Raw genomic sequence first — 26,524 nt, 5'->3', positions numbered from 1 at the left:
GACCTAAACTCAATGCTCAACCTTTGTAACCAGAGTCAGACATGAACATGATCTCATCTCACTGTTCTCTACATCCTTCCTCTGACAGAATAGATGAGATTGTAGGAACAATTGAATCCGGTTCAGTGTTTTATTAGGGTGGGTCATCATCATTACCTCAGTAAGATGGCACTCCCAACTGCGTGAAGACAAAGAACCGAAAGGGGGTCACACTTCTTCATGTATGCGTTTGGCGGTATTGTTGATTAAATATTCACCTGGATTCTTTTCCGTTTCATAATCTGAGAAATTGAAGCGATGTTGATGGTATCTCATTATTATAAAATACTGTGAATGTTGTCTGTTCTATTGAGTGTTTTTATATTCAGTATCACAAATGTAATTCCCAAACTTTCTTTTTATTTCTCTTCTTTTTAAGGCATATTGAACCATCTTTGGCTTGCTAGACCCTGCATGGTTTCATTGGTTTAGTGAAGGATGCTGCAACATGACATTCGTTTTCACTGCGAGTAAGATGAATGACCAGACAAGGGCCTTTAAAGGTCAAACAAATACAGCACTTGCCATATAAAGACAACGCAGATAAAAGCACAACTCGGCAGATGGCGCTGTTTAGACTGTTACATTACAATTATGAAGTCTGCAATTTCACACAATTTTCGAAGCCATTAAATATAAAATAGATAATATTAACAGCCGTTAGGATGAACTGATCAGTGAAGGAGACACACTGAAATGAATTTAGACTCAACATGTGTGTGTTGTCACAGTTAAGTTTTATTCATTCAACATTTCACATTACAAATATTTAAAAATTATGCATATTGTTATAAATAGTTGGCTGCAAACAATTAAATAACATTAGATTTTCTTTTTCGTTTCACTAGCACTTACAGACCAACTCCTAGAATATGAACATTTTGTATAACATAACTTAATTAGAAAGGAAAATACAAAAATAGGAACTTATAAAGTGAAATGACAATAAAATTAATGTGATATCTTAAGTAAAAAAATGCTATTAATAAATACAACAACCTTCCCATACACAGTTAAAAACTATTGAAATTTTGCCATTAAGTAACATCATTAACAGACAGATATTTAAATATTTATTTTCCTTCAGAAAATGTGAACCATATATTGTGGAGCACAATATAGCAATTAGTAAAAACTAGACACTTTAACATATTAAAAGCTTCACCTCAAAAATATAACAAAAATCTGATCAAAATTATAAAAATTAATTATACATTCCAATTAAAAATATACCAATAAACAGCTAAATACATTATTGACCTAATAATTACAATGCAATCAATCACAGTAGCTTGAAATAAACAAAATAAGCAAATGAGCACAAAACCTTTAATGTTTTAAAAATAACTTCAATTATTTTATATTAGTACAAATAGTTTGATTTCTTTTCTTTTTTACAAACACCAGCATGAAAAGGATTACAATAACAGTAGAAAATGACTGTGAAAAACATATTAACATCTTCTTTAAATGTCTGCAATTAAAAATGGCATTAAAGAATTACATTGCAAAGAGTCTTTATCTGGAAAAAGTTCAAAAAAAGTATTGCACATAACAACTCGAAGTTAACTTGCAACATTTACCACATTCAAGTCTTAAGTTCCCCTTCCTCCAAACGGGTTTTGATTTACTTCGAACAGACAGTGGGGATGAAGTTCTCAAGTCTTTTCGACAGCGTACTAGAATATGCTTTCGTCCTGCACTGCCATTTCAGCGTTTTCTCTAGAATTTCACGCGTTTCGTTTTTTGTTTTGTTGTCTCCTCCGTGCGCATCCTATTGATACTGGATTACGGGGAAGGCATAGAGAATAATAACATGGGAAGGGTGCAGGGTGTTGGGTGGCCTTAACCTTAAATCAAAGTTTAGAAACATCTGGTGCACAACCACAACGAGTAATTTCAATAGCTAATTCATGTACGGTTTTTTTCTCATCATGCATGCTAAGGATTACAATAGGAACTAGTTGGCAGTTCAAGAATATATTTTTTCAAATGTTAAAATATCTAAACATCAAACATCCATTCTTGTGATACGAGGATCAGCCTAAACATGAACCAGATTTAGCATTCTCCTTTAGATTATAGTTTATATTCCAGCTACGGAGAGGATCTTTTATATCCAAGTATGTTTCCGCAATATTAACATGAATGACAACGAGTTCCTGCCATGCTGCTGTCAGATTCATTTTATATCTATTTTTGCCGTTTTAACCTAGCGTGCGAGAGCCGAGACCCGTGGATCTCCCCTCTGCAGATTTGTCGCATCAACACAAGTGCGTGCTTTGTTGTAAAGATTCCTCAGCACTGAAATGTATAAAAAGCATAATTGAAAATAATATATATTAAAGTCACTCAACTCTTTTTTTGTCTCTTAAAATGAAAATTTCCATTTATATGCAGATCTCTCAGTAACAAAAGTACAAAAGCTACCTTTCACAATGTGAAAAATTGAGGTATTGCAAAAAGGAGTTTTTCCATTTGTGAAAAATGTGCCTAAAATGACTGTTGAAAAACAAAAGCATTTAGAAAAGTAGTGCATAATAAATGTTTATATGTGCATGACAAAATAATTTAGCTAGAAAACACTGTACCAAAAAATCAGCAGGCCATGTATAAAATAATCCTTTTTTTGCCATCTCTTTAACAGCAAATTCTTCAAAAAGTGTTTAACTTCTAAAATGTTCAACCACCACACCCACGAGCTCAAGTGATAGTGCTGAACGGGTGCATCAGAACACCGTCAAGCCAACACGAGGATACATTTCTCACTAGTGTATCAAGTCGTAACTGATCACTAACTCCCTGACTTCTTTAGCAGATTTAGGCGCTGTGTAAATCTCTACCCAATCGGATGCAACTTTTCGAAACCTGATGCCTGGCGTTAACTCCTTAACAATACCCGAACGACATACGTCTCCTTAGTTTGACCTCTGGAAAAGCCTTGCGGAAAGGCCGACGCACACTGGGTTCAGCGGTTTTCACTAGTGTTACTACGATTTTAACTGCATGCTGTTCGATTCGAGGCCAATCTTTGGTTTGCTGGAGCCCGTCCGGTCTTTATATTGAATGGGATGAGGGTTGGGGCCAAAACGATACACCAAAGCGACGCCTTTATCACTTCGTTTATAATTTGAAGGGAAGTTTACGAGAAAGGAAAGGTCCATGGTTTCGCTATAGCTACTGCGCAGCCATCTTTGGTTCCCTAATGTCTGAAAGTTAAGGGCTTAGGGGGACGAGGGGCCAACGAGTGGAGAGATGCATGGACTACCTTCAGTTATGCTTGACACTCAGGCTGAGTGGGCACGGGTGCTGGAGGACAGGAGGTATATTGTTTGATCGTTCTTCAAAGTAGCTTTCTCTGTCTGTACCTCTTTTGGGGTTCTGGGGACTGGGTAAAGGCTTACAAGACGCGTATTGCGAGAAAAAAACAAACGAACGAACATAGGCTTGCTGCTTGCAGCCTGAGAGAACAACGGTCGGTTGCATCTAAGCTGGACCAGAAATGAAGTTCCTTGCTTGCAGGCAGACTACTGCAACATTAACAACACACATTCCCCGCTAGGATGCTGTTTTCCAAATTTTCCATCAGGAAGTGACAGAGCAGATTTTCTCAATGTGCCATTTGCTGATGTCATTTCCTTTTCTGTGGTCCTGGGGGAAAGGAGACCAGCTTTGTTTTTGTAATATTTGACTTAAACTAGCAGCTAAGCTTGAGGTATTAGTTTTCTTGCATGTCAAAATAGAGATCGAATCCAGACAGCTGTTGTGGAATCAGTTGTTGTCATCAGAAAAAAAAAAAGAGATTAGCATGGTCTTAAAGCACAAATGATACAAAAAAAAAACAGTGTTGAGAGAAATCGCTTTAAATCCCAAGCTTTGGTTAACAACTGAGATCTTCGACCACATCTGCATTCTGGGAAGCAAAGAAATAAGTGCACTCTTCTCGCACCCTTTCTTTCATATCCGCTCCTTCGCCTTTTCGATTAAATTAAAATAGGACGTAATACTTCCAATCGCAATGTTAACAAAAAAGCCAATTCTAAAGTCATGCAGATACGTACTGACAAATTATACTAATACTCAATATATTCACATCTCTGTGCACTTGAAAATGAAATATAATGGAGTTATTAAAAAAATAGAGAGATGGATTAGACATTTTCTTTTCCTGAATCTTTTTTTTGGATACACATCCATTTTTTATATATTAAATGACAAATTAAAATCATATATTTTGTTTATTTTCTGTCTTTTTTTTAAATTAAACTAAAAAGGAACCAGCAACAGAAAAGTGCATTTATTTTGATGATGATTTTGCGACTCCTCCTACACCTACTCTCCTTCTCTTTCTCGCTCTGCGTCTCCCGGCCCGCCGGCTTTAGTTCCAGCGGAAGGAGATGTGGCGAGGTCTGTCGCCGCCCTCTTTGACCAGGGGCTTGTGGAACTCCCGGCCGGCGCGCGAGTGGATCGCCGCCCAGCAGTATTCACAGTAATACTGGAGACAGGTCACGTTGGCGCAGAAGAAAGGAGCGAACTTGCCTCCACAGCGGGTCCCCTGACATTCATCGCACAGCTGGTCATCCAGAACGTATGGCTTCACTTCCACCTGTACAGAAAGACATTCAACTTTTCATGAGCTTGTAAACGTTTAACTTGTTACGACGAAAACTAGAATGTTTTTGCAAAAGGAAAGTCTAGACTAATTGTAGAACGTTGTGATTTTTTGGCTTGTTTTGCCTTAATACTGCAATAATACATTTATTTTTCATTAGGAAATCAATATTTGAGTTACATATTACAATAACCTATAAATGCTTTACTGATGTTTTTGTGCATAGCAGCACTGAAAATGAAATTACAGAACATCTCTACTTTTACCAGCATTGTATTCAAGAAACTGAATTTGACACTTTTGACACTAAAAGCAGAACTTGTATCAGCCAGAGCCCATCAAAATGTCACAACTAGGGTTGAACCATAGTCCAAATTCTGCTCGAGTGTTTGCGAGGTTCGCGTGATCAATGCCGTTTCATCGAAGTAAGCGCAGCCGTTTTTTGTGGAAGTCAGCACTGACCCGTTTATCGATTTCTCCATGCTGCAGTTGTACAAAACGAGCACTGATAGCAGCAATGTAGCTCTGCTGATTAGAGAAGGCGACCCGCCCTGCTCCCTTGGGGTACTTCAGCTCTGGGTCGGTGTCAATGCCTGCGTAGCACACGCCCCCATACAGCCTGTCCATGATCATCGCTAGCTCCACTGTCAGAAACAAAACATACATACGTGATCACCCAAGGACAAAAAAAAGGAAGAATGCACGCACCCCCGCCCAACCTCAATCTCCCCCCCAAAAAACAGTCCTAAATGTTACTTATTAAATGTGATTAAAGAAAGGCAACTGGTTGCCAAAAATAGTTTTTTTTCACTTAGCAACACAAAAACAAACAATGTCAAATAAGATGGCATCAACAAATGGCACCCCTTGAGTAGTTTATATGAAGCCTACTTAAAATTGTATTATAACCACAATAATTCATTAAACAAAGTAAAGAATACTGTGGCCTCTAGAGACTTCCATACACAGCCACTAGACAGGGTATCTACGTCATTCATCAACGCTTGTCCGTATTAATCGGCATGTCATAAAGGTATTTTTAAACGCTGCGTGTTGCGGTTTTAGTTCATTTAAATGTATGCATTCAGTAGAGACTTCAACATGTTTATATATAGACAGTGACTAGACAAGCCATTCGTATGGTTTCAAGCCATTAAATTGCGTAATGGCCTCTGTTATGATGTTAAAGCATATCATATAGATATCTCAACTTCCAGACTTTGGATTATCTGTCTACGTTATAAAACGCTATTCAGTTCCCTACTTAATCAAAAAATGACACCACACGCTTTGAGTACAAAAACAGCTGTGTTGCTTTAAAGCTAGAAACATCTTAAACGCCAGTAATACAGTATTTAACAAACACAAAAAGGTACCTAGAACACTATGCGAAGATTGGTTTTACTAATGTAGCGCATAAAAAGAGTGTTTACCACCCAGTGAACACTGCTTGAGGCTTGACATGGCAGAACTAGATCTACTAGAAACTAGTTCTCTACATCGCGCACAATGTGTTATCGGTCTCTTGCTGTGTAGATGGCCTGTTATGGCGAGAACAATCAGCTGGCGTTGCATTACTTGCTTGTAATATAAATAAGGTGTAATAGATGTGTTGACAGCATTGGTGACGAGTTTTCTAATCCTTTGCCTTTTTTTCTTTTACAACATAGGTCTTCCAAAAACCATGTCTATTTAAAAAAAAAACGGGTTCACCAATATACCTGCGCGGAGTGGGCGTGGAACACCACCCACAAATATGGTCTTCCTTGGGTCAAGGGGCTGTGAGCCATCCATCACGAAATCGCTATCATTAAGATTCCACGGACGAATCTGGACCTGTTACAAAAACCACACAGAAATAAAATGAACAAAAACGCTATGTAGTTTTCGGTCAGATTTCAAACTTTTAGGAAATTCTTTACAATAATGTGCTACGTGTTAACAGTAGGAAATGCATTATCTAACCTTAGCTAACAATGAACAATTTGGTTGTTTTTTAGTATTTATAGTTTATGTTAGTTACATTATGTTAGTAACATGTCAATACAGTTATTCATGTATGTTAATTCAGCGTGCATTAACTAATGTTAACAGTAACTACGTTTGATTTTAATCATGTGTCAGTAAATGCTAAAATGAACATGAACTAACAATAATAAATGCAGTATTCGTATTAGTTCATTGTTAGTTAATTTTAGCTAATGCATTAACTTATTGTTAACAAATAGCACCTTACTGTAAAGTGTTACAATGTTTGACAGTGTTAACTGTATGCTGGTTTGAGCTGGGGTGACAGACATATAATTTATCCTTACAGGTTTGTCTTTAATGGTGGGGCTGGAGACACACAAGTAGAGCTTTCCGTCCTCCTCGATGCAGGCGTCAATAAGAGCCTGAACAGAACTCTCATCTTGAAACAAAAGGAATGCGTAACCTTTGGAAAAACGTGTTTTAGAGTTAGTAAACAATAGCAATTGATAATAGTTTATCCCTTCGAACAACCTTAATGTTCAATAGCACAAGGAAATGCACTAAAAGTTCATTACTCTGATCAACTCACCTTTTGGGGGGAAGTATGACTTGCTCTCTGCCTTGTGAGGCCAGTCCACAAACAGATGTCCAAAGCGGCGAAAACTAGCTGTTATCTCATCTTGGAAAGAAAATATTCCACATGTAAGAGCAACCTACCCAAAGTCAACATTGAACCTTAAAACCTTTTCATAAAGAGTAGACTAGAAGATACTCTGCGTTTAATACCTTCATCTATGTCAGGGGGGAGGCCGCCCACAAAGACCTTGCGAGAATAGCGCTCCACCCTCTCTCCGTTCTGGTGAGGGAAGCAGTGGGGCGAACCAAGGCCTGGCAAGCTCGGATCGGCTCTCTCCTCGTCTGGGAAGCCATCTTCCATCGGGAACAGGGAAGAGTGTCCTGAAGAGGAAAAACAGGAGTTAGCATCTATGCTCATGCGTGGCCTCCCTGCACCACAGAATGAAAATCTTAAGACGACGATATTAAGCATTAGCGCTATTTTGTAGCTGTGTGACCCGATGATGAAGCGGGACATATTGATGATTCATGTTTTCATATGAATTAACACAGAATGTTTAATCACTGTTTGTGTCAGAATGTGTAGAAAGGATGGCTGTGCTTGAGACTTATGAGACGACCAGATGGCAGCTACACCAACATTGAAGACATCTAATAATCAATAAATAAAATGTATTATTTCTTTTATTTAAACACAAAGATGGATCCAGCAAGTACAACTAATAAGCCTATGATGAACTATAAGTGACTTTTATGGATATGTAGACACGTTAATATAAATGTCAAGTGCTGTGTCGTCACAGGCTGGCTGTTTCACGACAGCTATACGTGTCTCATCCAAACTAACTTCAGATCCAGAACTATTAATTTGATAAATATATAGACAATCAGGCAAGTTTAAATACACTTGACTGAATTTATGTTTCTTTCACACATACAGCCTTTTCTGTAAATAAAACAGCATACTTCCGTGACACATTTCCTGAACACTACGGGAAATGTTTTGTGTTGAATTTAAGAGGCATTAAATTAATGATTTGAGTCAACCGTTGTCAAAGAGTGAGCCAATCACAAAGTCCCGGAGGTGATGTCAGAGGAACATATTAACAGACAGATTGTTGGACCAGTTGGAGATCAATCACTTCCAACTTCTGTTTGTGTTACTTCATAAGACTTTATTATTATTATTTTGTGTGTATTAAAATGCTTTGTTGTTGAACCCATTGTACGGGCCACTTGTTTGTATAACATAGGGGCCTAACAGGCAATATGGTTACAGAGGAGAATATCTTATCAGTGTATCGCTGCATCTGTTTTTGTAGCCCTGCAACAGAGCAGCGATAAAAACCGAGGACTATAGAGGCTGTAGTATTACTGGCTCAGCCAGTCCAGCAAATTTCCTCCTGACGTGACAGATCGCAGGCCTGAGTTGCTTTACAACAGTTTACATAAGAGAGTTAGCCACAACTATGGCCTGAATAGATGTGTGTGTGTGTGTGTATGGTTGCACAACCAGAGAAAAGCCTCAATCAAATTTGTTTTGCACCAAAAAAAAATCACTGGAGTAAAGTAGGAAGAGGCAAAAACATAGATACAGATGGAAATGAAGGCTGCACGTGGACATGCAAACAATTAACAATGGCCCAAACAATGCATGCAGACGCTGGTTTTTTTCCCACTGATTCCGATTATAGATTGTAGTTTGTAGTCTTTTTGCTCATTTGGATTGTTAAAAGGTTTCTTTACCTCGTCTCCTCCCATAACTCCTTGCTGCATGTAAAACAAGATGATCACAGTTGAAGTAAGACATCCCCATGAACGAGACTCTCATTAAACCATGTAAAATATGTTTAACAGGCATTTTATTCCACATTGTGTACACAATAGTAATATGTGACAGGCCTAATTTGTTTAATTATAAAGGACATGAAAAACACAATGCTGTTATAGACTCAAACTGTTCATCTCAATCGTCAACTAAATTCTCAGTGACTGAAGAAGGGACTTATTTGACAAGGACGACCTTGTGTAACTTGTGTAAACTGATCTCATTTCAGAGCCGTGAATAGTGAGGGAATCACATTTCTGCTACATTTTTAAATTTTTAATGCTGTTTGTACAGGCTTTTTTAAGCTTGCAATAATGATTTTATTGTGAAAGCTAAACAGCTAATAGCTCTGTAATCTAATGCTGGATTCACACTAGCGGTGGAATTGCCGAGCCGCAGCCGCCTTTAAGCCGATGTTGCTGCGTTACCTTTCACAAAAAGATTAAATATATGTTTATCTTCAGCTGCATGCCGCAAAGAGCCGTGCCCGTGGAAGTTGGAGGATTTTGGAAGCATGAGCACCGCCTGCGTTTTGCCGCTTACCGCATTGTTTCCCTTTTAAGATGAACTGGACAGACGCATCTGCCGCGTAACATGTGAATTCAGCATTAGAAAACACCTTAAAAGAAGGGCTGGCCAACATGCATTATACATTCACAATATATCAGTAATGACAAAAAATAAGCAACAACATAAATATGGTGGCTTTTTATTTCTTTGGCAATAACATCCAGAGTATATATTTATGTTTTTTTTTGCAGTAGCATCCGGAATTTTGTTGGCAAAATACCTAAGAAAATTATACCTTTGAATTACTTTAACACTGTACACTAGAGACACTATAGAGACCCCGTTTTCACCGTTTTTCTTGTCTTCTTCTGTAATTTTAGGGTTTTTGAACGCACTTCCAAAAATACATAAAAATCTGTGCATAAAACTAAAAAAACATAATAGAAAAATTATCCAAACGTATGTTTTTTACAGTGTAGAAATCCTTATGATGCACATTTATCTTCACAAACCTGATCCCCAAGTAATACATGCACATACAGCTGTGGAAAAAAGTATGAGACCATTTCAAATTTCTAATTTATTCAGCATTCCAGTTCGGTGTCTGTCACTCCTGAGGTTTGATTTTGTTGAAATTCTACAAAGTCATCCTACAGCAATGTGAAAGACTGACAGCATGAATAGACACATGAAAACTCATAAATCACTATAAAAAAAGTTATTCAAATTTCACATTTCCTGAACTTATGTACAAATATAACTGTTGTGATAATTAAAAGTGAATATTAACTTGTTTTCTTTACAATATTTGAGGTCTGCAAAATACAGAACAGACCTCTTTCTCAAGTTTTCATTTTCTGCAAATAAATGCAAATAAACACAATATCTTTATTTGAAATTTGGGAGAAATAATGTTAGTAGTTAACAGAATGAAGCGAAAATGATCAATTTCCCCAAACACAAACCTAAACGTCGTGAATTCAGAAAAACTGAAAATTATTTTGAAATGTTCTCCTAATTTTATCCACCGCTGTATGCTATATAAGCTTTGGAAATGTATAATTTCTGAAAAGAACCCTCTAATTGTGAAAATAATATTTTCAGTCAGGCCAAAAGCAGAACCTCCACATCCTTCATGCTTCATTTGTCTTGTTTGGGGTGAACGGTTATATAAATCTGCATTACACCACGTGTCTCGAACCTATGCAAATAAATGTTGTTTCGCTAAAAGAGCAGCAAATTGAATGACTAATAAATGAGACAACGTGCCCCGGTGAAGACAACAGCTAAAACAAGTTTAGCAGTTCCTAGGCACAACCGTGCAGCTAATCTTGCTGACTCTGTCAACACGTGGCTCACTGGGCCCCATCCATCCACCCTTCTGCCTGAGCCACTAAGGCACCAAACCAATAAAATACATGTACATACCGTTTATGGGCAAGGGGTTGTCTCCTCCTGGATGGGTGAATCCGAGGCGACCTTTGAGAGAGGAGGGTATAAATCAGCTGGATTGGTGAAATGACAAAGCACATCTGGCCCATCCAACACGTGCTTCGTGTAAATGCACGAAGGCCTGTGATCGGCCTCCAGTTTTTGAGTTTACACACCAATTTGAATGTACGCAATAAGAGTCAAGCTTGGTGCACAAGAACACAATAACAGACACGCCAAATGACTCAGTCAAGACCAGATCACCACCCTATTGAGGAAACATTCTGAAACAAAACCCTACTACACTACTGCCCCAAGGAAAACAAGCATCAAAAGGCATGTTTGCAAAGTTTCCTGTGTTATATTCAACACCCCCCAATAGACCAAAATGTACTTCTGGCGTATCACAACACTCTCCCGGATCAAGATCACTTTCATACATTCCCCCATATCAGAATGGGAGGAAACAGAGTAAAACCAGCATGACTGGTATGGTCTTTCACTCCAGGGGCGCAGTGGCAACCCCCCCTTCCTGTTCACTCAAAGAACAGTCTGGTGGCTGGGGTTGTCACACCATGTTGTTGCTTAGGAGGGAACAGAGACCTTTTGTACAAGCTGAAGGACAATGCTGGAAGCTATTCAAAGCAACTTGAACGGTGGACTGTTTCTCTTCCCATGCCTCTTGTTTGGTCATCTCTGTCTCACTGGGATGGTGTCTGCAGGATCATCCGCCAGCTTCTGGGGGTGCAGCACTTCTCTGTTGACCCTGAAGAGTTGCCCTAATTTGGATATTGAATGGCAGTAATGTATACACGGGTGAGGTGTGCCATGTGTGTAGCAGATAAGGACGGGGTGAAGTTAATGTGCTTCAGATTAAGCTTTGAAACCAAAATGAAACCTAATAGCAACATGCAACAACTGCCACATTATGTAATTAAAGCACGCTTCAACCTAAAGATATAAAAATGTCATACGACATAAAATTTGTCTGTTTCAAGTCAACATGAAAGGTGCAACCCATGAAATTCTGCATGATCATTTGAGGACAAGACTTTATCCAACAGGTTGTTATATGCAAAAATACGTAGAGCCCCTGAAGGAAAGTCTGCAATCAAATGTGATGGAGTACACCAGCAACAACCACCTTTATGAAGGGATTCGGATTGAAAAGTGAAGGTCAAGCCACGAGTGCACCTTCTGAGAGAACAGTGACAGTCAGCGTTTGGAGGAGAGATGTGAACTGAAATGGTGGTCAGTCAGAACTGCTTGCACGGATGTTTTTTTCTCTTTAAATTATTTTGCAGTGTTGCCTTTGAAATACAACAGTTTATTTATTCATATTTTTAGCTTATAATGTTGAATGACACTTTTAAATGAAGTGCTTTGTTGTGGGGGTACAGTACAGTACAGTACATTCTTTCAGCAGTCAGTTATAGGCCTAATATAGGCTATTCAAGAAGGGAGAGGGCTCCATTTTTGGTTTTAATTTAGCCTATTTGTTTTTGCAAATGTTTTTATTAATTTACTTTTTATATTGTATTATATTGAAAAGCAAGAAAAAATATAAAAGGCTATTTGACCATTTAGTTTATGCAATAGTGAAAAAACAGCTAAAAAATGTTCGGTGTGAGGTATTCAGCCTTCGGCCAAGTGTTAAATGCGAGTTGCTTTGGATAAAAGCGTCTGCCAAATGCATAAATGTAAATATATATTTTTTTTAAAGTATATGTTCCTTTAGTACTGATACTCACGAAATACTGCTTATGTGTCTTCTGACTTGAGGCATGTTCAACTTCTTGAAATGCTGAAGACTGCTCGGCCAATGTCTGACATCAGACTACGGCGAGAATGTTTCGAAAGCACACCAATGTTTCCCATACAATGCATTTACTTAGGCGGTGCGCCCAGGTACATTAATGGCCACCATTAATGTACCTTTTGAGTCACATTTTGTATTTTTCACAAAAAAAACATTATACAGCAACACAGGCCAGACAGCACATAGCCGATCTCTATAATGTAGATGTACTGTATTGTGATTTTGTCCAATGATGATGCGTATATAAATCTTGATTTTTAGCAGCAGTTAAAGTGACTGTTGGCATTAAGTTGCCATTAAAATGGTATAGTGACAGATTAGAAAGACAAAAAAAAAGATATCAAATGCAAACACTAACACGACGCAAACACGCCGTGATGACGTTACCAGCTCTCGGCACTTTGATGTCATAGGGTTATCAGTGTGTGTAATAGTCTTGCAAAAAGCTTTATAGTTCTGTTCGTACGTGGACAAGACACTTACATACTCGCATTGAAACTCCTCTGTATTTACGTATGGCAGCTCTATTTACGTATGGACTTCATGTGGTTCATTTTCGACTGCTCACACGGATATGACGCGGCGCATCCAAACTGACTCCCATCTGCTCACTGGATACTTTGCTGCATGGTGTGTTTCTAGATTGTAATTACAGCAAGGCAACGAGTTCCGTATCATACGCCACAGAGAGCCGTGACTTTCAATAAAAGCATGACACTCGCTCTTCTAAATTCCTCGCCCTCTGGGTGGCTTGAATCTAGGCTGTGGGGACGAGAGGTAACCATAGAAACGCTGTTTGCCGTTGATTTTGGTTCATGGCGCTTGCACATAGCACTGCATATGTGTATTGGCCAGGACAACCTAAAATATTCGTATACATTATGTTTTTAACATTAAAATGATGGTGAAGGGTAAGACACCTAGCGATATGATTTCTTAAAAGAGCCATGTGTAGCTCGCGAGCCATAGGTTCCCGACCACTGTTCTAGAGCAAGCTCAATCTCGCGCCAAGAGATTAGCCTTTCCAGCCCAGCTCTAGAGTATCTCAATGTAACCCAATGCGGACTTTAACAGTGATGACCCTATTGCGGACCGTCTTTTATTTCTATGTAAGAATCAAAAGCTGAGGATGTGTTTTATAACAATAACCATCATGAAACCGTTTCCTGCATCGCATGTTTGAACATCAGTTACTTCAGAGCCACAGAATACAAAAATGAAATAGCTTATTTCAGTCTACACATTGACAAACTATTTTAAAAGTGTTTGTTAAAATGTGAAAGCAGCTCTGGATAAGCTCTGCTGCACAGACACACAGCCATTTGTAGGTCAACAGAGAGTTTTATCTTTATCCTTGCTCTGTTTGCGTGTGTGTGCAATGATTCAGCACTAATGGGCAGCTTCTCACAGCTGCTCCCTCTCAAACCCAAAACTGAACACCACCGTCAAAAAAAAAAACAGTAAAGTAGAAAAAGAAAGTAGAAGGGTCAATGACGTATAAGGATTGTAAACATGCCAGGGCTCTACAGTGCGAGTGTTTCACTCGCATTTGCGCCTAAAAATAGTTATGTGCGAACTTGAAAAATAATTTACGAGCACAGTGTGCGAGTGACGGGCTGTCCTCAAACTGAACAACAGCGCGATGAACTATGGAAGGCCATTTAGGCAGAAATGTCTTTAGCGAAACGTGTACACACGCTATAACGCGTGTACGCGTTATTGCGCCTAAAGACGTAATTACGCGTACAGACGTTAGACGCGTGGACGCGTAATTGCGTGTAGACGCGTAAACCCCAAACTTCCGCTGTCAAACTAAAAGTCACATTAAGAAATGTAGACCTTACCATATTTCATTTTAACTATACCTTCCTTTTGACTCTTTCGACCTTTATTTTGCTTAAAAGCATGGCGTAAAAGCATGGCGAAAATACAGTTTAATATTGTTATATAAATAATTTAATGTATAATTACTAAACATAGTATTTTGTGGAAAAAAACTTTGTTTTGTGTACTGGTTAACCAATATCATATGCTACATTTATTTTGCATTTCAAAAATATTTTAATAAAATATATTATTCACAATGCAAAACTCAGTATATACAGTACACTTATAAAACAGGAAGGGTCAAGCCCCAAGAGAACATGATCAAACACAAATAGGGCAAGACTCACAGACCAGCAACTAGGCCTGGCAATGTTTTTTTTGGACACTTTAGTCAATTAAAAAAAAGTTAACAGCCTTTTTATACAAATAGATCCTAACAAATGTTTATGTTTAGGGAAATACCAGTAGATGTCCCACTATACAAGCGAGATGAGAATTACGCTAAGTGGGAAGACTGTGAGGAGTAGCAGATCACTTGGTAGCATGATGACGCGCTTAACATTATGCAAATGAGAGCGACGATTCGCAACCAATGAGCCAATCACTGAATTAGTGTGGGAATGTGCGGGAACTGCTGGATTTTAAGCGGAAAGAGAGTCGAGTGAGGTAAAAACTGGAAAGATAAAATTGGAAAGAAAATGAAGAACATACGTTTTTATTTTAAGCAAAAAAGAGATTAGGAGAAAGAAGAATCAGGGGAGGGGGATATGGAAGGTTCAACTAACTTTAACGAGGTTTCTTCACAAGATTTACAAGAAGTTGAGAACAACTTTAGCGAACCTGTGGTGACTAGCGCTGTCACGTCAACATCCACTGGAGCCGGCAAAGGGAGATCATATACATTTAATGTCAATTGGCTTAAGATTTTCCCATGGCTGGATTTTGAGAACAACCTCATGTTCTGCAAATAATGTAGAGGGCAGAAACAGTATATGCATGAAGTATATGCATGAAATTTGTTCAGTTGTTTAATAAACTAATTAAAAAATAATAATTTTGTACTGTGCTCCTAAATTTCTTTGTGTGCTCCTAAATTTTTTCATTTAAGAGCACATGTACTCCTCGGGAAAAAAGTTAGCGTAGAGCCCTGCATGCCAAAATTTAAACACAAAATTATATATATATATATATATACATTGTGGTTATTCAAAAATTAAGAATGTGGACTACAACTAAATTTAGATTAAAACACTTTATTAACTAAGAATTTGCCATATCCTTAAAAACTGTATATTAAAATGAATACATTTCCTTGACATACATACGTTTTCTTTACAAATCTTTAGTATTTAAAGTGTTAAGAAATCAATTATTAGCATTTCTTTTACTTTTAGTGCGTAATAATGTCATATTTTTGTTCTATAATTTTGTCTTCTTGAATGAACAAACTTGTTTTTACAGTTGATTGAATTAAAATACCCTTTTATACTGTCATGGTGAGTGAATATTGTAGAACAATGCCACACTAGTATTATATGGGTAAGCAAGTCCCACAAAATGATGCTGTTTATAAAGAGGTGGCACTCATGATGAAGTGAAGGAATCAGGATGCATGACAGTTGCAGTCAAAACACAAAACCTTTTAATTGTGCATATTTCGCAAACAACTTGTAACTACACGATGGAAACAATCCCCTTCCCCAACAATAACTGCAAAGTTTAGACTACTTTAATAACTGAATAGCATGCGAAGGTAAATTGCATACATAATATTTAAGAAAATAAATAGAGAACACAATCGAAATTAATTTGTTTCCTTGGTAGCGCCACATCTATGGGTAGCACTGGGGCTGCCAACATCAAGAGTTAGGAGCACCCACCCGAAAATAAATACCATGGGCTTTCTGAATAGTTGAATACTAAACAGTAACAATTTTATCATTAAAACATGCATGTCATGTCTGCAGTGGCTAGATATGTGAGAGGAAAGCGATCACACTGTCCATCCTCATCATAGCATAAAAGAGAAACAGTTAAAACTAGAAACACATCATGTTATGCTTATATTGAGCAGGTATGAGGGGAACACGCTCGCATTTTGAAGATGTTTGTTCGTGGGTGTATTTAATACAACGTAATGCAAACTTGCAATTGCTACACATGTTACAGTCATCTGCTGTTCAGCCGCACAGTGTGCCCTCCCATTGTGACGTGATGAAACGTGGACGCCTCCGGTTAGCGCATGTTTATATAGAAAAATTATGATACAGTAGTGCCGCGGCATAGAAAGACGCATTCTGTATGAATGGCCGGTCATAGTGCAACAGTGAAAATGGACCCCACTGAAACATTGTTTAAGCAACATACACTGGCAATGCGGTATATTAGAAATTCATATCATAACAAAAATGCACACCGGTATTCGGTATGAACCAGTTAATCGCCCAGCACTATCAGAGATTCTTAATTCAGCCACAAAATGTTTTATATCCTTTCAATTGAATACAATTATTGATCACCACATGATAAGTTATCATTATATATGTCATTGACCCAGAAACCGAAAAGACGACTAGAAAGTATGCAAAATGGTTTTATTACCCATTTATTCATCTATGTGGTTACGTTGACTTGCGTTGTTCAACTGGGGAATAACAGGCGCCTGTAGCAAACACCAATTACCGTAAAAAGAGACCTAATGCCTGTTCCCAAACCCCACCTGACACCCAACAGAAAGAACTGTTTGGGCTCATTCATTGGATTTATTGCTGTTTTCAAGGGTAAGTCCTCCACAACTACTACTTTCCATCAGTTGTCAACTACCACAGACCATATGACATTTTTTGTGCAATATCCAAACAGCTTAAAAATAATGAAAAACTGGTCCAACAGCATCGGTGATAGACCAGAAGCTTTCTTAGCATTCAAACAACAAACACCCGGCAGTGTCACTGGAGTAAAAGCCACCCAAAGTCACATGAGAGTTGCTGCATAAATCAAACTGCTGATGGGTCAATGGGTTTTTGGCCACCAGTATGTTACTTTGACACACAATCTACTTCCGTAGACTCTTATCTTACCTTTTAGAGTGTCTTGCTCGGCCCTCATGATGTCAATCAGAGAGTTCTCCAGAGAATGCATGTTGAAGCCATCGAATGATCTGGGACGATCCTATGAGGGAGGGGAATATGACAATGGGTATCAGGCAGCAAAAAACAATGATGGCATTTCTCATATCTCTAAGATCGCAGGGAGTATCCCTTTCATCTACAATACACTTCAAGATGTTGTGCTTTTGTTCCTTTCAAATAATCAAGAAAAACAGCAACAACCTAGAAATGCAACAAAGGCACTAGACCCAAACATAATCTGAATAAATGTCAACATCTATTCGCTTAACCTCAGGATTACGTGACAAATCTAATGATTGATATGATCGTAAAACAACTGGGAGGTAAAGCATGAAATAGCTTGCTTAAAAGTTCGACAGACTTCGATTCCACTTGACATTCTACCAGTGGAGCTATAGGATTAGACAAATGTTATATTGTATAAAGACTACGAGATAACTGTTGGATGAACAAGGCAGATAAATGAAAAATGTCATTTAGATTTAAAATCAATGAGGTAGTTATACTTTACCTGATGATACACCACAACATTTTCCGAAAACTAGACCAGACAATGTGATCACAAAATAAGGCCATGTACTAAAGGGAAAGTTCACTTTAAAATAAAAATTCTGTCATCATCTCCTGTCATTTCAAACCTGTATTGAACAAAAAGGAAGATATTTTGAAGAATAAATGTTGAAGAAAACAAATAACAGTGGTATCCATTCACTTCTATTGCATGGACATGCATGGGTGAATGGGTTCCGCCATTCTTTTGTTACCAACATTGTAAAAACACAGCAGAAGGAAGAAAGTTGTACAGGTTTGAAATGATAAGAGGGTGAGCAAGCGATGACAGATTTTTCATTTTAGGGTGAACTTTCCATTTAAACATATGTCAAGTTTAACCCTCTTCACTCTTCTGTCCACCACCAAGTATAACAAAATCAAGGTCTTCTTTAGTGTGTAGATTTACTTCAAAAACCTGCTAATTGAATTACTGTTTTCAAACATGTTTTTTAGACACTCCGCCCATTTACCACTGGTCAACAAACAGATCTTCATACACAAACCATTGGTTGAGTCAATGTTGACTGTTCAGGAGTCAAACAAACAGAGCAATGCACCACGGATCCACAGTGTTTGGAATATTATGGAAAGGAAATCAACAAACTGCTTGCTTACTGTTGTCTTTAAATATTAAACTGGAACAAAAATGTAACAAAGCGTTTTTTTTAAGAGCATGTTTCAGTTAGCCTATTTATTTGTCGTGTTCCCTGGGAATTAAACCATCAACCTCTGTGCTGCAAATACAATACTCTGCCGACTGAGCTACAGGAATACAAAATAATCTTGACCAAGTGGTATCATTACCATTAATGCCAAACAAATTTTTGCCTAACAAACGAACAAAACAACACACCAAGGTTAAACACAATACTCGCTCATTATAACACAAATAATTCATAGCCTGGGTTCAGGTAATGTAATGAACCTGAGCTTCAACGTAGCAGCTTGTTTTGTCAAGCGCCCAACTAGTCTGGAGGGTGCCGTGATTAACCGCACAATCTGCTCATGCTCAGCCACGATCCTGCATCTGCTGGGATCTTCAGAGCAACACTCATCCCCCTCAGCTTAGAAAGCCTGCGCGCTCACGCAGGGCACTTATGCTACAGCGCAGGACTGGCACGCTGATTCAGAACACGAGAGCGGGCCAAAGGCCATCTTCAGAATCGCCGCACACTACACTCCACTAAGAGCCCTTTGATGAAGGACCAACCCCATATAGATGGAAGCCATCGCTGATAAAAAAAACGAGCGGGCTGCATTCTATGAACCATGTCTTATTAAAAAGGTGTTAATAAGCATATCCCGCTAACGCGAAAGCTATTTCGGGTTCAACTATAATTAGCTTGGTGCAAGGCTTGCTGACTCAAAGGCCTGTACCCACCGGGGGCATGTTTTCAGGTCATCAAAGTTCAAACGATATGAAAAAGTCAACTGAGAGCGTTCGGAAACGGACCTTGATGAAACACCCGCGACAAGTCGCGTTTTTTTCAGGGCCGACATTAATCTGAAATGTCATGGCTAAACTAATGAAAAGGGAGACGGGGGGGTGGGTGGGCAGCGGAGGCTTGACATTGTGTTTTTTGTAGGAACGAAAGGTATTTCAAAGCCGTCCACATCAAATCACTCTAAAGCCTATTAATCCGGTCTTTCCACACGGTTGGAGAGGCAGGGGGTATGGAAACTTTCCACTGGGAGCGCAATTGACTTTGCTGATAAAGTAATTAAAGTGTAGAAAGAGGTCTCGGTCAGAGAGAAGGCATAAAATGACCATGATCATTGGTTTTGCGGTTATTTCACACCTCTTTTCACTGGAGGACATATTTACTATATGAAAAACTGCCATTTTAAAGGTAGAGGTTTTAATAGATAACTGAAGGACGTTAAAGATAAGCACAGGAATTGCACATGTGTTAATTTCGGTATGTACTGACTGAATCAAGATAACTGGGCTAAACCCATTTGTGAAAATGTCCACAGAAAATGTAAACGGACAAAAATGTATTTCTTTTAAACAGCCATTAAAATGTGCACTTTAAAAGTTAGTTTAAAATCGGACTTAAGCAATAATTTAACTTCATTTGAAATGTCATGTAATTGCTTAAGCCTACTTTAATCATACTAGCCTTTTTTCGCAAAATCTAAACAGACATCTCGCCTCTGCAAAAGCTGGAAAATAGATTGAATACAAATGCCCATGTAAACGGATTTGTTGTACAGAACATAAGAGCTCAAACTGTCTACTTTTGTTTTTGCCTTAAAGGGACAGTTCACACAGAAATGAAACATCTATTTGGAAGAAGGTTTGTAACCAAACATTTCACTATTGACTGCCATAGTAGGAAAATAAACTTCCATGGTAGTCAATGGTGCCCCAAAACTGTTTGGTATCCCACATTCTTCAAAATCTCTTTATTTGTGATCAACAGAACAAAGCAATGTATACAGATTTAAAACAACTTGTCGGTGAGTAAATAATGACCGAATTTTATTTTTGGGTGAACTATCCATTTAACAAAAGAGACAATTTGGTTCAGAAAAACGAGAGTACGAGTCAAGACCATTGTAAATGTATAAACCCTTTAAATTAAAATAGAAAAGGATTGCGGTAATCCCTGCAACATTGTTCCTCTGTTTTGTTTCCTCTGTTTCTCTTAACTGTAGAGCCATTTTTACAATTTTATCTTTATAGTTATCGTAGTTTGAACCAGCCTTAGATGCTGACTTCATTTTCATTGTGAGCACTTACAACACCTCAAGCAAGTTCCTCTATTGAACACAAAGACCCCCAAGGCACTGTGGCACTTATGTGGATGCCTGCAATAAGGCCCATCCTAGACTTTAGAGAAGATTGCAGGGAGCTAAGACGATGGCAAAATTTACAAAGCAAAAGACCCGGCAAGCCGTGTGCATAAAAACACAGACCTTGCCAATTATGGCAAGAAGAGTGTGCATCATCTGATGTTAAAGAATAACGCTTTTACAAGGCATTAAACGTGAATCTTAAAATTAAAAATGTAGTTAGCCAAATCTGCATGCAGTGCAAAATGTGAAATGGTAAAAAAGAAAGTGTGTCAAATTGGGCATTTGTGCAGTCAAATCCCTGGCTAACCCTCTGTTCTCTAGGCTAAAGCCGAGCAACAGATGACGGTTTGCCGTGGGCACCTGCGCCCCATATCAATAGCCAAACAAAAGCTGGCCTTGCCAATAAAACAAACAGCTTTAAAATGTCTCCTTGTCAGCCTGATCGCTAATTGAGCCTTAGGCATATAACAGCCCATTTGGGTAAAAAAAGGCCCACTTCCCATCAGCCATATTTGTTTTTCTGTTTTCTTTACAGTGTCTTCAATCATCTAACCTCGTCACCATACCCATCTCCACCATCGTGAATGGCACGTCCCATTTCTCATTTTCTCCCCGAGCCATTGCTTAATTACACATCTCGCCAGCGCCTGTTCATGTGCGAGTCTGTCAACGCGTGAGCGTGTATGTGTGTGTCCTCCCCCCTCCGGAGACAGCCTTTGCTTTCACACCAAACATCAGATATTCTTGGCTGAGAGTACACAGAGCCTGTGGAAACTTCCAGCGACATTATGCAGTGCTGGGAATCACATCACGTATTCAACCAGCTGGACCGAAAAGCTGCGAATAAGAGCTGCTTGTTCTCAGCGGCAGGAGCCACAGGTTTCCAACACTATCAAATACCTTTAGATTGTTGGTTTTTACAAGAATCTAAACCGTAAAACTCCTGGCTGACCCAAGTTCCCAAACCAGATGATGACCTTTGTGTGCACATGGCTCAATAAGAGGATCTTGAAAGCACCTGCTCCTGGGAATTAAGTGCAAAGTGTGTGACGTTTAGGACATTTGACAACAAGATAACTTGACACAAACGAGGGTTGACATTAAATTTAGATCAGACTATTTAAGTGATTAAAGTAGGGATGTGCACGAATGTTCAAATATTATTCGATCCTCAATAACTATTCGAAAATAAAGAATGCTATTCCAATACGTCTTCTTTTTCATAGGAAAAAAAACTGCGTCACCACAGCGTTAAGTTACCACTACGGATGCCCTTAAGAGTTGTCACGTCTTATTTAACGCATCTTCACTTCAATAGTTACCTTATTTGAAATAAATACTTATTTATTGATGCAAATGGAATTAAATAAGACGGACACTGACCATGAACGACAAAGAAAGCAATATTTATGTGGTGCTGATGATCTCCAGGAAAAATCTTCCTCAGATGACGGTCACGTAATAAACAAGGAAACAAACACTACAATAGCTCCGTCCTTGTTGGGGGGTATTTTTTAGGATCTTAACAGTCGGCATGGAGGTATCAAGCCTGTTTACTTTATTTATTATCAACATTATAAACAATAAAGCCAGAAATTCTTGTCAGATCTGAGTTTTGTTACCAGAAGAAGCATATTTTCTTCGTTGTTGGCTTGTTAACCGGCTGACGAACTTCGTAAACTGAGTAAAATAGGCCTATATGCTTGTTTTTCTTATCAAGAACGTATAAAACAAAAAAAAAGAAGCAAATATCACAGACTGTCAGTAAACATTGCATTTTGTTATGTTTGTTTTCTTATTGTATCATTACGCGCAAGTTTAAACGCAGTTTTTATGTGTTTTTCAATTTTTTCAAAAATATTTGACATTAAAAACATATATAGAGGATATGAATATTGATGAATATTTTAAGATAATTATAAGCTTGATGTGAAATTTTGACAAAATAAAAACATAATTGTGTCTTTATAAACTTAATTTAAATCAACAAATATTCCATTTAGGATCTTAAATATTCTAAAATAAAATTATTGAAAAATGCCTAGATTAAAGTACCAACAAATACGTGATTTCTATAAAAAAGACGACACCAACAGTGTCATTCAATGAAATGAAGGTTGTGACAACAAAACCGTGAGGGACAAGTTACAAGGTTTAGGCCAGATGCAAATCAAACAAAGACATGCTAAATTTAACCATCTCAATTTAGCCATTCCACCTCGTTCTGAGCTGTGTGGCCTTGGTCTTTTGTATGCAAGTATGAAACCTTTTATCTAAGAAATACAGCCACTGGGCAAGTTGCATTAGGTCACGATCATGTAAAAGACCAGTAGGAGCTGTTTAAATGTGAACAAACAATGATCTAGTTTACAATTAGTGGTCGAAAGTGTGTTTTTAAAAGCCATTGACATGATACCGATGCAGATTGGGTCAGGTCTTCATGTCACACTTCCTATTCCAGTGAATTTTCCTCAGGGCGAGAATGAAAACTTGTCCCTAGAACTCACTTTATTTACATAAAATGCATTAGTTGACCTTGAATGTATGTTAGTGTTGGATTATTCACTTCTTTACATTCTACTTTTTAGTCTACTATAAACAAAAGTGATTAAGAATTTTTGGTTCGAAGGATAAAATTCACAAACTTTACCAAATTTAAAGTTTTTTAAAACTAGACGTTTTAAACCAACATACAAAACCATACATTTGTGTAAATAGACATTTGATCCAACCCTTGCCCTGCATGACAAAGGGCAGTTATGACAACCAATAAACATAAAACATCATAAATATTTACAATTTATTGGTTTAAAATTCACAAAACTGCATCAATAAAGCAATTTTGTTACAATTAAATAAATGAAATTCTCAGATAATAATGCGCATCTAGTAAACGTCCAGCCCTATATATCATTCATTCAGTAGTTACTATTACTTATTCATGAGACAGACCACTGAGTCAACAGTATACGCACCTGGAAAGGGAATATGTTCTCGCTCCTGCTCTCATCCATCCAGGACTTTGGGTTGAAGCCGGGACTTGTGCGGGAGTACTTCTGCTGAGCCATGTGGTTGTTGGGGAAGGTCTTCTTCAGCGGAGAGATGGAGTTGATAGGCGTCATGCCACCATTTAGGCCACGGCGGAACTCGCGGCCTTGGGAGCCGCCCCAACCGCCGTAACCCCCGCCTGGGCTCCAAGAGGTGGATGAGGGAGAGGGCGAGGGGCTCTGGTAGCTGCCCCAGGGAGACGGAGGCTTGCTCAGGTTGTTGGAGAGATGCGGCAGCTGGCCAAAGGGGGCGCTGCGGTGGGGGAACGGCACCGGGTGGGGGCTGGCCGGAGAACGACGATGCTGCTGGTGCTGACTGTGAGGGTGCTGAAAGTGGGGGTGAGGTGGGTGGTGTTGGGAAATCGGACCGATCTGTGGGGAGAAGTTGCCCCCAAAGCCCGGGCTGACATGGTGGGAGAAATTCTGGAACAGCAAAGGGCCATTGTTGGCCGACGCCGCCGTGTTGAAAAAGCTAATGTCCTCGTTGATTATGGTGGAAGCTGTGGCGGGGATAGCAGCAGACCAGTTGTTGAAACTGGTCAGGGAGGAGCTGCTGGATTGGGGGGCCGTGCCCAGGCCTGAGGGCTCCTGATAGTCAAAGGGTGTCAGCACGGGGGACTCTAAACGCAGCTTCTCCTTGCCGTTGGTCCCCTCGGACGACCCGCACTCCACTTTGCTCTCTTCAGAACGAGCCTTTTCGAGCTCGGAGATGATACCGCTCTCCTGGTGGCCGGGGGAGAGTTGCTGCTTGTCTTGGCTTTCTTGAAGCTCCTGTTGCTGGGCTTTGGGTTTCTCCGAGCCCAGAATCTCATCTTGCATGTTGCTGTGGGCACTGGCGGCCGGGAACAGCCAGGTCGAGCCGCTGCTGCTACCATTCCCGGCCGGGGTGCTGTTTATGAAGGCGGCGGGGTTGGCGGTGGCATTCTGGTGGTGGTGCGGCGGTTGCAAGTGTGGGTGAATTCGTACTGGGAAAGCAGACTTGTTGCCAGTGTTGTTTTGCACTAAGACTCCAAACCCGTAATCCCCCATTTATGTTCTCCAGTTTAACCTGGCTCCAGCAGTTATACTTGCTTCCTGTATCCTATAAAGGAACAAAGATTCATAATTGAGCTTAAAAATACACCATGACGCAGTTGCACAAGAGCAGAAGTTGCAACATTACAGACACAGTGGAAACACTGTACTGACAGACTGTGCCACTGCGTTACCAAAAATGCAGAAAAATGTCATCGACATCGTCTGGAAACACATGACGCGTTCGGGTTTTCGAGCTATATGAAATAAATCTTTTTAAAGACCCCCGAGTTATAAAGGTCTGTCAGGATCTAATTATAGATTCGTGACGTCTCTTCAGCTAGCAGCTAACAGGCTACCGGCTTATTCACCAGGAACTACTCAAAGGCTTCATATCAAGCGAAAGGCCGTGTTTTTTTGACGCAGAAATAACGCAACCAGGTACCCGACGCATTAAGATACCGACTTTGAAACGATTTATAAAGCATTTAAGAGAAAAAGTCCTCAGAAATCGTCTCGCTTCTCAGCGAGCGAACATATTATCTGTGTCTCGAGCTGAAAGAATGATGACGTATGCCGCTATTGCGCTTTAATGCTCGCAATACCGCGCGAGATAACGCCTATAAAAATACATCGTACACATTACATCGTCGATCGATCACAAACACGCGTATCAAGATGAAGAAATAAAAACACTTTTCACCTTAGCGGCTGGTCCAAGCGGCGACTGAGGGCAGACACTCGTTCCGGTTATTACCGCAACGCGATACTAACGCAAAGCCTGCGATAAACTGATGATCTGATATTTTAAACTGGGGATCTGTAATCCGACAGGAGTGTCTGTTTTTTCTTCCCTTTCCTCGTCTTGACGTGTCCTGCTTTCTCAATGACACAGCCCTGTCTCGCTTTAGCCAGCTGCTAACCTTTAAATCACTTGTTTCAACGATCCTACGTCATTGACGTCAATATCAAAGCGCTGGTTTAGTTACTGATGAACTGTAACGCGTTCGTTCGTCGTTCTCATCGTTAGATTCGCGTTTCTCTGTCTTTTTTTCACTAGTGCACTGCTGCTGCTCCCCTCGCTGCGCTGCCGCTGCTGTCCTTCTCTCCACACAGCGCAATCTACTGAAGCCGAATGACATGGAGACCCAGTCCACACACACTTCCGGTTAAAGCTCCGCCTCCGTCAGAGCGGACCCCGCCCACGGGATGTCCCGTGCCGATTTTTCCGCCCACGCTGGCGGAAAACTCGGCGTTTAATTGGCTAAAGCGCGGGTTAATCCCGCCTACTTTTCCTCTAATTTGGATGCGATTCATAAAATGTTGCTGCCCTTTAAGGTCATGCGAGTAAATCTCCGCCCTATA

The 26,524-nt window shown here is 39.4% G+C and overlaps 1 protein-coding gene across 5 annotated transcripts; it reads right to left on the bottom strand.

The window, feature by feature from the left end:
- Nucleotides 1-759: 759 nt before the first annotated feature.
- On the bottom strand, nucleotides 760-26,301 carry cpeb4b (cytoplasmic polyadenylation element binding protein 4b). 5 transcript variants are annotated; one of them, XM_079485929.1, is made up of 11 exons: nucleotides 25,863-26,301; nucleotides 24,074-25,226; nucleotides 17,694-17,784; nucleotides 10,965-11,015; nucleotides 8,945-8,968; nucleotides 7,409-7,579; nucleotides 7,212-7,301; nucleotides 6,967-7,085; nucleotides 6,373-6,487; nucleotides 5,114-5,295; nucleotides 760-4,645 (listed from the first exon to the last, which is right to left on the bottom strand). In XM_079485929.1, exons 2-11 carry the CDS (start codon nucleotides 25,172-25,174, stop codon nucleotides 4,418-4,420), a joined length of 2,172 nt encoding a protein of 723 aa, XP_079342055.1. In that variant the 5' UTR covers nucleotides 25,175-25,226; nucleotides 25,863-26,301; the 3' UTR covers nucleotides 760-4,417. The 5 variants fall into 5 exon arrangements, with proteins under 5 accessions (XP_079342055.1, XP_079342056.1, XP_079342057.1 ...); XM_079485930.1 differs by having other exon boundaries at nucleotides 26,083-26,213; XM_079485931.1 differs by lacking the exon at nucleotides 8,945-8,968.
- Nucleotides 26,302-26,524: the final 223 nt, after the last annotated feature.

Source organism: Barbatula barbatula (genome assembly GCF_947034865.1).
Source record: "Barbatula barbatula genome assembly, chromosome: 22".
Lineage (NCBI taxonomy): Eukaryota > Metazoa > Chordata > Actinopteri > Cypriniformes > Nemacheilidae > Barbatula > Barbatula barbatula.
This window is presented reverse-complemented; position numbering and strand designations above follow the sequence as displayed.

Coding starts and splice junctions, on each gene's coding strand:
- cpeb4b (XM_079485929.1), bottom strand. CDS start 25,174: ATGGGGGATTACGGGTTTGGAGTCTTAGTGCAAAACAACACTGGCAAC. Junction 8,969..10,964: donor CAACCCCTTGCCCATAAACG/GTATGTACATGT, acceptor TTTTACATGCAG/CAAGGAGTTATGGGAGGAGA. Junction 7,086..7,211: donor GTCATACTTCCCCCCAAAAG/GTGAGTTGATCA, acceptor GTTTTTCCAAAG/GTTACGCATTCCTTTTGTTT.